Below are 12,800 nucleotides of genomic sequence, written 5' to 3'. Positions count from 1 at the left end.
TAAAAATGTATGGCTAATTTGTTGTTCGATTCTTTGCCTGTCATTTTTCTGGCAAACTGCAAAAACACGAGGTAATGAAAACGTGTTTCGCTGCAAAGCGAATGTGCGTGTTGGAATGTGATTTGGCCGACAACTAAGAAAATGTTTGCGGTCAACTTCTGTGCCTTTTTGTCTCACAGGTGACTGTTGGTGTGTTAGTAGCTGCGCGCACAGTCTCGTTATTTAATAGCTACACTCTGTAAGTCACTCTGATAGTTAATGAGCTATTTGCTAACCAATCTCAAAAGGCATAGACTCCTGGCTACAGCGTTGCCATCCTTCCAAAGGTGGTCGCCCCACCACTGCAGAAATTATTTCCAAGGTTTTTTTCTGGTCGCCTATTATCATTCTGAAATTTATTTGTGTGCCATGAAATTTAATGCCACCTAAAATCTTGTGCTTGACCTGCTTTGAATCTATGAAGCATCAGCAAACAAGGGCTCTGATGCTCAACTCGTAATCATGGTGATCTGAACACACACACACACACACACACACACACACACACACACACACACACACAACATTGAGCAATATGTACAGTTCTTCATAGATTTCAGACTCCTTGTTTAGTTCAGTAAGGCTTTGGACTATGGCCAGTGGCTTAGCGAACTAATCGCCTCCAATCTGTAATGTCATTATGCAAACGGAAAATGAGAAGAAATCTTTCATATGTGAAGATTTGACAGGAAGAGGTTTATGTTGTATACTTGGATGTTCACTGAAGCACAAATACTTCGCTATTCGCTGAATCCTTGTATTCAAGGAAAATTGATAATAAGCTGTTCAGAAGTAAATAGTTTTCCAGGAGAACGAAGCACAATTATCATTTCTAATACGAAAAACCTGCTTCAGAGGTGATCTTATCAGTTCTTGAACGTTAATAATTTCAAACCCCTGCGTTTTTCACTTAGACCTTCACAAAGATTAATTGCATGTGATACAAGTTACCCAATTTTTTTTACTTAATTGACAGCAGTCATTAAGATATTGGGATACCATAATTTCTTGTAGCAAAGAGGAAAAACATGTGAAAAATGCATTCCCTCTTGTTCGATACATTAAAACGCATAAACAAATTAGCTCGTCATTACGGTCGGAACTCAAATCCTTTCGAAAATTGGAATACTCATTGAATATTGTGGAAGTCAGTCAATTACCATTTTGTCCACTGTAACTGAGATGAAAGCAGTAATCTTCTCAGGATTGAGCAAGCGCTTTACGTTTTTCAAATTGTCGACAGTTCTCGATTTGTACAATATCATTTTTCAAAATTATCCCAGAAATTATCGATCGAAGTCAAATCCAGGGAATTATGGGGACCGATATGTTGGTGCTTATATTCGATGTTCTTCGAATTATCCCCGTACAAACCTTTCATAACGTGACCGAGTTAGTCGGTCTCAGGCGAGAGTAGATGATTTTTTCCTCTCGGAACAAAACTGGTTTTTCGTCCAGCAAATCGAACACAGAACACACGTAATTTACCGACATTATGTACGGCGCAATATGGCCTAAGTTACTGATGCGCCAAAAACCCTACAACAACCACATGTTTATGAATTCGCAGATATAACCTCTTTATTAACATCACGGGTTTCAAACTCGACAGAAAGTGTCCTCACATTCTCTACCCTCTCCAGTTTGCCTAAACAAGAGAACTGTACCGCCCGGGAAAATATAACGAACGGGTATTTGGACGGGTACTGGGAAGCTACCTTCCTGGTGATCGCTGCGTCCTGGTAGCTAAGTGGTCAGAAATAACTAAACAACACGCATTGCGCGAACATAGCACTACAACATTTCTACACAGGATGGTACGAGGGGTATCAAAAAGTTCGTACCCTTACCTAGAAATAAAAGCTCTAGAAAGGTGAAACTTCACAGGAACTTTAATTCTTTTCTGTGTACTCTCCATGCATAGTAACACATTTCTCCCATCTATGTATCAGCTGTTTAATGCCTTGATCAAAGAAGCCGCACTTTATGCCGGAAACTACAATTCCACTGAAACTACGAAGCTAAGATTGACTTCCTGAGACGAATAAAAGCGGCCTCCACGCAATGATTTCTTCATCTCTCGAAACAAGAAGTCTGACGGTGCTAGGTCAGGGGAATAAGGTGGGTTCACCCTAAAAATTCTCAACATCTGTATTACACAAATCCAACATTTGGCGAGAACATTACATACGACACTGCTTCTACAAAGGCGTCAGCAATCTTGGAACTCATCGTGCAGAGACTTTTAGACATGTGTAGATGGTCAAGTCAAATGCTGTGGGTAGACCGATAACTAATTCCCGCTGCATTTGCGATGAAATGAATTGTCACACGTCTGTCACTCAGCACCAGCCGCTCAACCTTTGCAACCGTCTCACTGTCTGTGTACGACCGCACTGGAATTCCCGTTTCTACTTTTTTACAGTGTCATGGGATGGGCAATTCTGCCCATACGCAGCTTTCATTTCTTCGTCAATTTCCTGAGTTTTCTTGCCATGCAAATGCAGGAACTTGATCACTGCTCGATACTCCACTTTGTCAATCATAGCGTCCTTCCTCAGATTCCGGGCTCCACCTCTGGTGTATGATCACCTACGGGAATGAAGTTTCACGTGTTAGTTAATGAACGTGTCGACAACTTATATTAAAAACGGCATCTTCCTACTGATGTTTTATCTAGGTCAGGGTACAAACGTTTTGATACCCCCTCGTATATCATCACAGAGAACCATAGCGGAGTTGAACTACCATCTAAGTTACATAAGACACAACAAGTCCACATCAGGGGTTTGTCTGTTTATAGACAAGCTCATCTGCGTACATTAATGAATTGTTCCTTTCAAACTGGGCAGAAAGTGTCCCCACATTCTCTATCCTCTCCAGTTCGCCTAAACAAGAGAACTGTACCGTCCGGAAAAATAAAACTAAGTTTTTAAATTTTTGTTAAAAGTGGTGTATCGTGATTATAAACAGAAAGAAATGTGACATTATGAATTATAATAACTGGCTGAAAATTTCTGCAATAAGAGTAACTAATGGGTAAACTGCTAACAGTTGTGTACATCGTTGGAAGTTTAACTTAAATTCCTAGGGCAAAGCTCGATAAGAAATCATCTGTTAGAATTACAAAGAAGGATGTGAAAAGCACTGGTGTTTGTGTACCAATATTATATGTACTTAATAAATTTTTAAATTGGAATTACCGTTTAAATCGATTATCGCTGGTACATAATTTGTTCCGGGATCAAGTGGATTATGCTTCTAAAAGAGTATAGATTAAGAAAATATTGAATCAGTGAGATGCTACAAAATGATTGAAAAGCAACTAAGGTTGGAAGTATGTTGGAGACCACACGAGTATTAAGAGTAAAAGTACGATTTTGAGAAATGTATTGTTTCATTTTTGTGCAATGCTAATATCAAATCACCTTATCTGTAACAAGATAAGATGATTTTGGACTACCATTACCTAAAATACTTGTAACCAACAAACTTACAGAAAGTTTATAATGAAAAAATGATTTAGAAGTAATCGTGCAACCCGACATAAAGTTCTCCCAACAGTGTGTTGACTTTGATTATGTCCAGTAATGAAAGTATTACAATAAACTAATTAATACCTCTTAGTGACGTCCAGCCTGTATACTTTGCTAGTTTCGTCATTACCTACCTATATCATCAAACCCAGTCGCTTCACGTGGTGTCATTCATCTTTTTCAGTATGCAGCAGTTAGTGCTTGAGATACGCCTCTTTTTCTTTTTTTTTTTTTTTTTTACATATAACTGCGTAGTGTTTTGTGGAAGGCCACCGGTGGTTTCCCACAGCTGCGCCATGGTACTTTGAAGTACAGAATCTCTGTAAAAGCCAGAGAAAGTGTAATGTCTGGTTTGTGTCAGAGTAGCGTTACGTTCTGTTGTTATTCTCTGGCTGCTTGGCTGCAGGCCAAGTCACCACCATCACTGGAGGTGAACCAGGCTGCCCATAATACTCTGGCAAATTTAAGTACAGTATTTATTCTAAGTACTGTTCTTTGATTTGAATTTGATTTGCAATGAGCTTGTGCTTTCAAGATTTGTAGTGTGTTTCCTTAGCCAAAGTAGCTGGAATTGTCCCAAGAAGTTTTCCTTGGTAGCCTGCAAGCTTATCGCTTTGAAACCCCTTGAATAATCTCGAATTTTTTTTTTTTTTTTTTTTTTTTTACAGTTTAAAGAAATAACATTCTGAAACACATTTCTGATTTTATATTTCCCTCAAAATAATGTGGATATCAGTAACGCTGCTCCTAGAAGTGGAGAAATTTCACGACTGTCTTGCATTTTGATCAAAACACACGTCTCCTACATGAGGCGTTATGTGCAGATCGTCTGAAACCTTTTCACGATAAAGATCACTATTCAAACAAAGGGAGCCATGCAAAACTTGGTTGTATTGGTTCGAGTGGTGTAAAAAGATCGAGAACACACAAGACCATCATTTGTGTGTTGATCTTCACAAGCGAAACGGTTTTGTGGCGCACGGCTGAAAATCTGTCGCTAAAACTTCCTTGTTGCGGATAACTGGCCTTGGCCTACCTATCCGGTCGTTAACCTTCCTCTTCGAAAAGACTTCGAAAGACTTCGCTAGGTGTTCTTACTTGCGCACTATCAAGAGCAATAGCAGAAATCGCTAGTAGAGAATTTTTTTTGCATGGTTAGCGTACCGGAGAATTGATAAATGTATGGAAAAGGCATCATTAACTGTAGAATAACGTCGGGCATCAAATTATGAAATGTTTGGGCATCAAATTATGAAAAGGGCTTATAAAGGCTTTGATAATTGAGGGCTTCGCTCAATTATCGAGTACGAGATAGACGTTTCGGCTGGACTGTTTGTTTGTTTGTTATTTGGTTTTTAGGAGCATTAGCAACTAAGGCCATATTGCTCCGGGATATGCGGTGGTTATTCCCTGATCTTTCCGCATTCTCCGTATTTGGTGGTGACGGGCTCGAACCCCGGTCTAATCAAGAAGCGTGTGCTATGCACTGCTGCTCCTTCCCACCTGGCTACGGAGGCGCCGCATTCGGCTGGACTGTATCACCGACCATGATGACCACTGATTCTTGTGGACTAATGTCATGAAGTGTTGTTCTGCAAAACTTTACTCATCCTTAACTGTTTCTAATATTTATTAATGGTATTGGTGTAAGTATGTCAAGTTCAATGTCTCAGTTTTCTAATGATACAAAGGTGGGCAGCGATTTATGACAAAAGTCAGGCTATTCTACTTCAGGAGGCTCTACAGTTGGTTGGAAAATGGTAATGAGGTTTACCAGTGATAAATGCATGTTGTTGCATTTGGATTTCAATAATCCTGGAAAGCATACCATTTAAGTGGTGCCAAACTCAAGGTATTGGAGTATGGAAAAGATGTAGGGGTAATTGTATAGCTCCAAAATGGAGTTGTGTAAGCAGTGCAGCACATGAGTTTCTGTCAATGATCCACAAAAACGTTTCCGTGTACAGAGGTGATTAACCAGTTGTATAAGGCAATGGTCAGGCCAAGTCTTGAGTACTGCTTACAGGATCTGGATGCCTCCTTCTAGAAAGGACATTGTTGAAAAGAGAAAGGTGCAGAAGAGCAGCAAAATTAGTCGAGGATACATTTTCTTACTAGGAAAGACAAGGCTCTGTAAATTGCAAACTAGACATCTGCGTAGCAGTCTATTGCAGTTCATAAGGCTTTAAGAGACTTAAGTAAACCAAGTATGTGTTTAACTTGTTTTTTCTCCTGTTTTTATGTTTCTTTGAAACAGAACTGTTTATTGGATTAATTCCTAGGGCACTTCGAAAGCCTTAGAAAGTACTTTGGTTATGAGAGGTCTCAGATTCTCTCAGCTATATCACGTTCTCTCTTATCGCTGCAGGGACTCTCTCCTTTTACGAGTTAAGACCTTCGGCTGTAATACAGTCGAGATTGGAGGAACTTGCTGTCAACAATGAGAGTAGCTAAACTTTATATACGTATTTGCAAATGAAAATTTTCAGCGAATTTATGTATAACCAGTATGATAAATATAATCGGAAATCGTGACTTGTGGGCCTTACCCCTTTACTTTACCCAAGCCCCGGGGGGGACGCAAATTTATTCTTTCTATTATTGCGACGTAAAAAGGAATAACGATTTACTATCACAAGGTTATTTGTTATTTGGAGTCCTTATACTATGAAGACATTTACAATAATAATCGAAATAAAACTGAAAATATACTATTGGTTGCGTGTATTTCACTCACCTGTACCTGAAACAGTAATTTTAAAAAACGCATATGCATAAAACTAATTGTCTTCACGTCCATCCGTATGTAATAATTGAACCGTCAGTAGATAGACCGTCATCAAGTATTGTATTCGGGTCTTTTAGAAAGATTTATCAAGCGATTCCAAGTTTCATTAAAGTTAGACAAATAAAAATGCAAAAATTCATACATTTTCATATGCTATCTACATCATATGTTATATATATATCTTATATTGTAGCGGAAACACTGCATGTTATGTTTGCCCCCCCCCTTTCGCCGATTGTAGAAATGAATGGGCAATATGCTGGATGCATAGAAATGCTCCCGATTTAAGCAGTGCGCATATGAAAATTGGTTGCTTTTAAAGAGCTTGTTTTTTGTTATCAGTTTACTAAATTCATAAATTATTACTGTTCTCGCCATGAAACTTTAGATTTCTACTTTTCTAAATAGAGAAAGTGCCCTCCAGAATACCCAGTTTAATAATATATAGTTATATAATAACGTATATAACGGAACTTAAACTAAATAAATCAGGGTTGACCCTTTCGGATAAGTTCATAAGGTCACGATAAGTCAATGTGTCGTTTGTGTTAAAATTGTGCCCCAAAGTTATGCAGAGTAGTAAACTCTGTAAAATATACTTGCATCCTTTCATATTGAACACCTGCATCCATTCCTGGCCCAAAATCAAACAATTGGCATATGCAGAAGACTTGATTTTAAATCACCTCGAACGACCAAAAGACATCCTTACAACGCAACAATGAAGCAAACTCAAATCGCCGAGTTGAAAGAATACCTTAATTGAATGGGGCTCCGACTAAATGAACACAATTTTTTTTTTTTTTTTTTTTTTTTTTTTTCTTGCTTTACCAGCAAGATAATAAAGAACCACATCAATACGTGTGAATGGCAGCGTGGTCAAAAGATGCCAGACACATATTGATCTTGTTCTGAAATGGGACGAAAACCTAAACTTCACACCGCGTTTCGGACATGTAAAGAACAAAATTTACGTAACACTATGGACCTCCAGACAGGAACTGGTAGGTATCAGGAACCCTGACCTTCTTAAACAATATATTTTAAGATGCGTCATCCCCATCCCTCTCTACGCATCTCAGATTTGGTCTTCTGCCCCAGATGCTACCATCGAGGCTTTCCTGGGTTTAGAGTACTGGATGTTGAGATGGTTAAACAGGATCACTACGCATCCATTTACCATCTCAAGGGCATATTTTATATGCCAACTTGGATATCACACCTTGGTCTCATACATTTATTGTTGGATAATTGTAGAAGCAAAACTAGACACCCAATTATAAAAAAGTTGGCAAACCAAAATATTGAAGCTTACGAGCATTCTCGTATTTAGCAGATCTTCATTTTTAAATACGATCAGAAGCCTTGAAATATCAAGAGCAATGCTTTAACTTAACTAAACTTTACATTGAATTTACTTTACAATGGGTAAAATAAGCCAAGATATTATCAGTGGACCCACACTGACAAAATCCAATCTGGCGATCATTGATCAGATGGAAGGTTTGTACACAGTTTAGGAGTTGGTTGGTTAATGGATTTATCCATTACTTTAGAAGTAAATGCAATGGGACGATAAATTGGATGTGAACGGGCTAAGAGCAAATTTTCTGCTCTTAGCCCGTTCGAAATCATCTACTTTGGCCTCGTTAATAACTAATTTTATAATTTTAGGCAGAAAACCTGGAGATTTGGATGCAAGACAATTGCGATATGCAACATTCTTACCTTGAACAACCTTAGCACATTAATTGGAAAACCATGGTTTAGATAAATTATGAGATTTTAAGGATATGTGGAAAAAAGGATTCCATCCCTTCAAATAAAATTTAACTGACACTATCAGAGCAAATGTTGACATCAGAAGATTTGAAACAGTAATCCAACCAAAGAAAAGAAGAAAAAATGTCTCGCAGATCATCCCAATTTGCATTTCTTTTTATGCCAAACAAGAAGAGACCATTGCAAAAGTTATGATCTAGAGGACCTCGGCTGTGTACTTGGAAGGGCTGTTTGTGAGAAAATGATCAAGTGTTGGCTGTGTGGTCAGGACTGTCTGATATTTTAATAGTTATATGAACAATCTGTGCGGACTGAATTATTCTCGGAGGACATAGTGTTTTTGTAACGCAGTGCCAGTGACCTCCCACAAAACCGCACTTAGTGGCATTGTGAAGATGCAAGACTGCAAAGCCGAGTGTGAGTTGTGTTGGGTGTTAGTATGTTTGTGTTGTTCATCTGGTTACTTTGTTACTGCGAGAAGCAATCACCAAGGAAGATACCGTCCACGGCACGAGGAGCCGGGCCAGGAGAGAAGAGGAACATAAAGGAGGCTGGCTCTGCTCTGGCCAAGAGGGGATCAGGCGGCGGAGTTGTTCCCAGCGGAGGAATTGAGCAAGACCCAAACCACTATACTGTCACGGAGGACAGATGCCACGCTGTGTCCGCGTGCTCACGAGTTATCGACCATATAATTTGAGCAGCTGTTGGATATCTTATGATTTTTTGTTCTGGAAACTTTTGAGGATTTGTTGCACTTATTTTTGAGAAACAACTCACTCATTTTATTTGTCACTGTCGATAATGGGACAAAATTGCCATCATTACGATGATTTGGAATTTATCATTTATTTTTGGTATTAGAGCTATCAAATTTTATAACAAGTAATTAAATTATTCAAGTTAGACTAAAGAATACAAATATACTTGTGCTTGTAATTTTGGCGAGAAAAACTGGGATATACGTTGAGTTCCTGAGGAAATTGGAAATATTATTACTAATTTTGGAATGTAAATTGTTATAGTCAAATGTAATTAATTATTTTTTTGCTACTTTGGAAGTACAGTTTAATTATTAAAAGTTGGTATTTTTGGATATATCATACAATTATTTAGATTTAGGAGGTAACTAATGGATCTGAGGGGTGGGGAGAGAAGGTGCCACAATCTCAGAGGTAAGGAGGCTTGGTGTATTTTGATATGCTAAATTAAATATTAAAGATCAATTAAGGATACAGGCTACAGTGTCGTCTCTTGATAAAGATTGAGGCAGGATTGTCAATTAATCCAAAAATGCGGTTGTTTCAACTTCTGACGTAGGTACAAATGCAAAATTACTTGATAATGAGGATATTGGTGATGAGTCATCTTTATATAATGAGACTTATGAAGTGCGGAAAGATATATATTCAGCGCTTCCTCTCAATTGAAACAAATAGAGTTACTAAAACATCTGGAAACATAATTATGTACAAGTGGTACAACCTTGAGACTGTAGCAATTGCTCATTCTCATTGAGAATGAAAAGCTAAAAGCAATTAACGAAGAAATTAATGTGTGATAATTTGTTGGATAACGTTGCTCAATCATTCTCAATAAAGCCTTCAATTGGAATGGAACAATATTTGGGTACAGCAGTTGAAGCGCATAATATAGCAGATATTGCACTGGTTATGAGAGTCGGCTTGGATAACTTGGTGTTTAGGAATCCGTCCTTGATTTTAATGTTAAACAAATTGGCACGCTCCAGCCTCATTAAGAATAGTGTAATAAATGTGTCCTCCTAACAAATAAGCACAAACTCTTTTCACCATGTTTGACGAGACTTGACATAATGCTTGGTATCGTTTAAATTTTATTCGATATTAAACTTTAATTCTTCCAAATAAAATTCCACCCAGCAATTGTGGACTTTCAATTGAATCCATGAACCCATTTATAAAAATAAAAAATCCGGAATTAACGTATTAATTAAAATTTAATCCATTTGTTTTAGATAATACATAAATATATATTCTAGGTAGTGAAATAAAAAGAGGGACTTGAATGACACCTTAAGTAAAATATTCTTTTAGTTGAATATCTCCCCCCCCCCCGAGCTGATAGACGTTCCATTGAATTCTGTAACTTGCACCTGAACGTTTCTTTGGAATCGAGACCTGTTTGTCTCACGCCCGTTTCATAACTACAACCTGTTTTACGTGCCTCAGGTATCCACATCACGTTAGACGTAAACTAACGTGAGGTGGATCACGTCAACCCCGCAATGCAGGTCGCATTTATCGACTTGACCGGTAGCTATTTTTAAACATAACTTGAATAATGGGTGATCAAAGATGCAGAGACAGCTCTAAGCAGAACTTAAATTGCTTTTAATTAAAATATGTACATAATAAACTCAAATGATTGTAAATTTACTAATTATACAATATACTCGGAACATTTTAACTATTTATTTCAGTTTATGTAAAATTGCGGTAAATAATTAAAATGAAAAGATCCATTGATCAGGCTTAATATTGAGGCGTTTTAAACGTTTGAGATTACGAGAAACTGCGATATATTTTAAATATGTGTAGCTCAAGCGTTTTTATTTATGTATATTAAAAATGTCTTTTTGAAAGACTATTTCTGGATGAAAGAAGATGACCTATACCAATTGGCTTCAAAATAGATAAATGGACACATTCACAGGCGAATATTCAATACGACTGTTGAATGCATGCCTTCAGAGTTATTAATTCTGCATCCGGGTTATTAGCATTCTTTTCATTGCACGTCATATAGGTACTGAGATCTTGCACTTCATGCGCTAAATCACGCATTTTTTTTCTTCAAAATATGCTTAATGAGCAGTCAAGCGTTTCCTGTCATTTGTGGTTCGCATGCCTAATGAGATTTTTTAATCACCGACAAATTATTTTTTTTGTATTTTGTAAAGAGAATAAAATCGGTTTAAACTTAGTCAATTTGATTGATTTGAATGACTGTGACAATCGTATTGCTAATGAAATCTTCCTTTATTTTCAGGTATACTTGAGCACCAGGCGTGGTTGCTGGATTATTCACAGAGTTGGACCTAATGGACGTCCTTTCGATGCTAACTATATACGTCGCACCTGGAACTTTATGTTCAATACGCTTCCTTACGAAGTCAAATGCTACTTCGCAGAGAGGGCGATGAACGAGCGTTTCGACCACGAAACCTACAAACTGAAGCCGGCACATCGTATTTTTGGTCAGCATCCCATGGTGAACGATGCCCTGCCCAATCGCATTATCAGCGGAACGGTTCTGGTTAAAAGCAATATCGAACGCTTCACCCGCAAGGGCGTAATCTTTGAAGGGGAAACTCACGAAACGGAACTCGATGCAGTAATTCTAGCCACTGGATATGAGGTTAAGTTTCCATTCCTTAGCAAGGATATTGTTTCCGTAGAAGATAACAAGATAGACGTCTACAAATATGTTTTTCCACCCCACCTAAAACATCATACCATCGCCTTTATAGGTCTGGCCCAGCCTGTTGGTGCTCTTTTTCCAATTTCTGAAATCCAGAGTAGATGGTTTGCGCTTTTGCTGAACGGAAAAACCACCTTGCCATCAGAGGCCGACATGATGAAGGACATCAAGAGAAACGAATACCAAATGAGGAAGAGGTATTTCTCAGGGCCACGGAATACCCTCCAGTTAGACTGGATTAACTACATGGATAGTGTGGCCGCTCACTTTGGAGTAAAACCAAATACGGTCAAAATGTTCCTTCAGGATCCTCAGCTCTGGTGGAGGTGCGTGTTTGGTCCTTGTGTTCCCTATCAGTATCGCCTTGAAGGTCCCCATAAATGGGACGGAGCTAGAGATGCAATTCTTACATATGACGAAAGAGTTCATGGGGCACTGAACACAAGATTTATCCGTCCAAAAACGCAAGACCAAATCGGCATAGGAAAGTTCCTTCTAGGATGCATAATGATTATTTTCTTAGCCTTTATACTTGCCGTGATATTCTAGACAACGTCAGCTGCTCTAATCCACATAAAATTCTTTTGAATTGATAATCACAAGAAGTAATATTACTTCGGAGGTCCGAAGAGTTCATTGCGCCAATGGACACTGCATAGAGAAGAAGACAAATACATGTGGCCAATGTGGAATTGTATCGGATGAGCGTGTGTTGCTGCCATAACGAGGAACTTCAGATGTCACTTAATAGAGCTATTTCTTCCCAGATATATATTATTTTTGTGGTCCTAACAAAATTTCAATACATTCTTGTGCGAATATAATAAAGTTCAAACGTGAGTGTATACCAAAAATCTGTTAGACATTTTATAATCACGTTGTAAATAAATATAAAAGTTGTTTCATATTAACTTTCAAAGCAGTTGTAGTTATTTTTATATCAATAAAAATGTTATTTTTGTTATTATTCAGCTTTTGGACTAACATCATTAAGTCATTACATAACATTTTCCCATTTATGAATCAAATGCGTTTAAATTCTACAAATTTCAGTTTCTTTCTATAACGACTAAATCCGCTGGTTGATGCTGTTAGGACTGACTAGTAATCCGGGGTACCCCTCATGCCCAAGTGTGAACCAACTAAGCAGGTGTTGAGGTTCGCACTACACAATTCTGATCCTCTGTCACCAAGCA

The 12,800-nt window shown here is 38.0% G+C and overlaps 1 protein-coding gene across 1 annotated transcript in view; it reads left to right on the top strand.

Moving 5' to 3' along the window:
• The window catches only part of LOC150077719 (flavin-containing monooxygenase 5-like), a 38,333-nt gene extending 25,886 nt beyond the window's left edge, over positions 1 to 12,447 (top strand). Inside the window, exon 2 of the mRNA XM_090385450.1 lies at positions 11,173 to 12,447. Within this exon, the coding sequence (XP_090241576.1) occupies positions 11,173 to 12,153 (981 nt within the window). The 3' untranslated portion in view covers positions 12,154 to 12,447. The remainder of the gene's footprint in view (positions 1 to 11,172) is intronic.
• The last annotated feature ends 353 nt before the right edge of the window (positions 12,448 to 12,800 follow it).

This window comes from Mastigoproctus giganteus, chromosome 11 (assembly GCF_048544385.1).
Source record: "Mastigoproctus giganteus isolate SK-2022 chromosome 11, ASM4854438v1, whole genome shotgun sequence".
Lineage (NCBI taxonomy): Eukaryota > Metazoa > Arthropoda > Arachnida > Uropygi > Thelyphonidae > Mastigoproctus > Mastigoproctus giganteus.
This window is presented reverse-complemented; position numbering and strand designations above follow the sequence as displayed.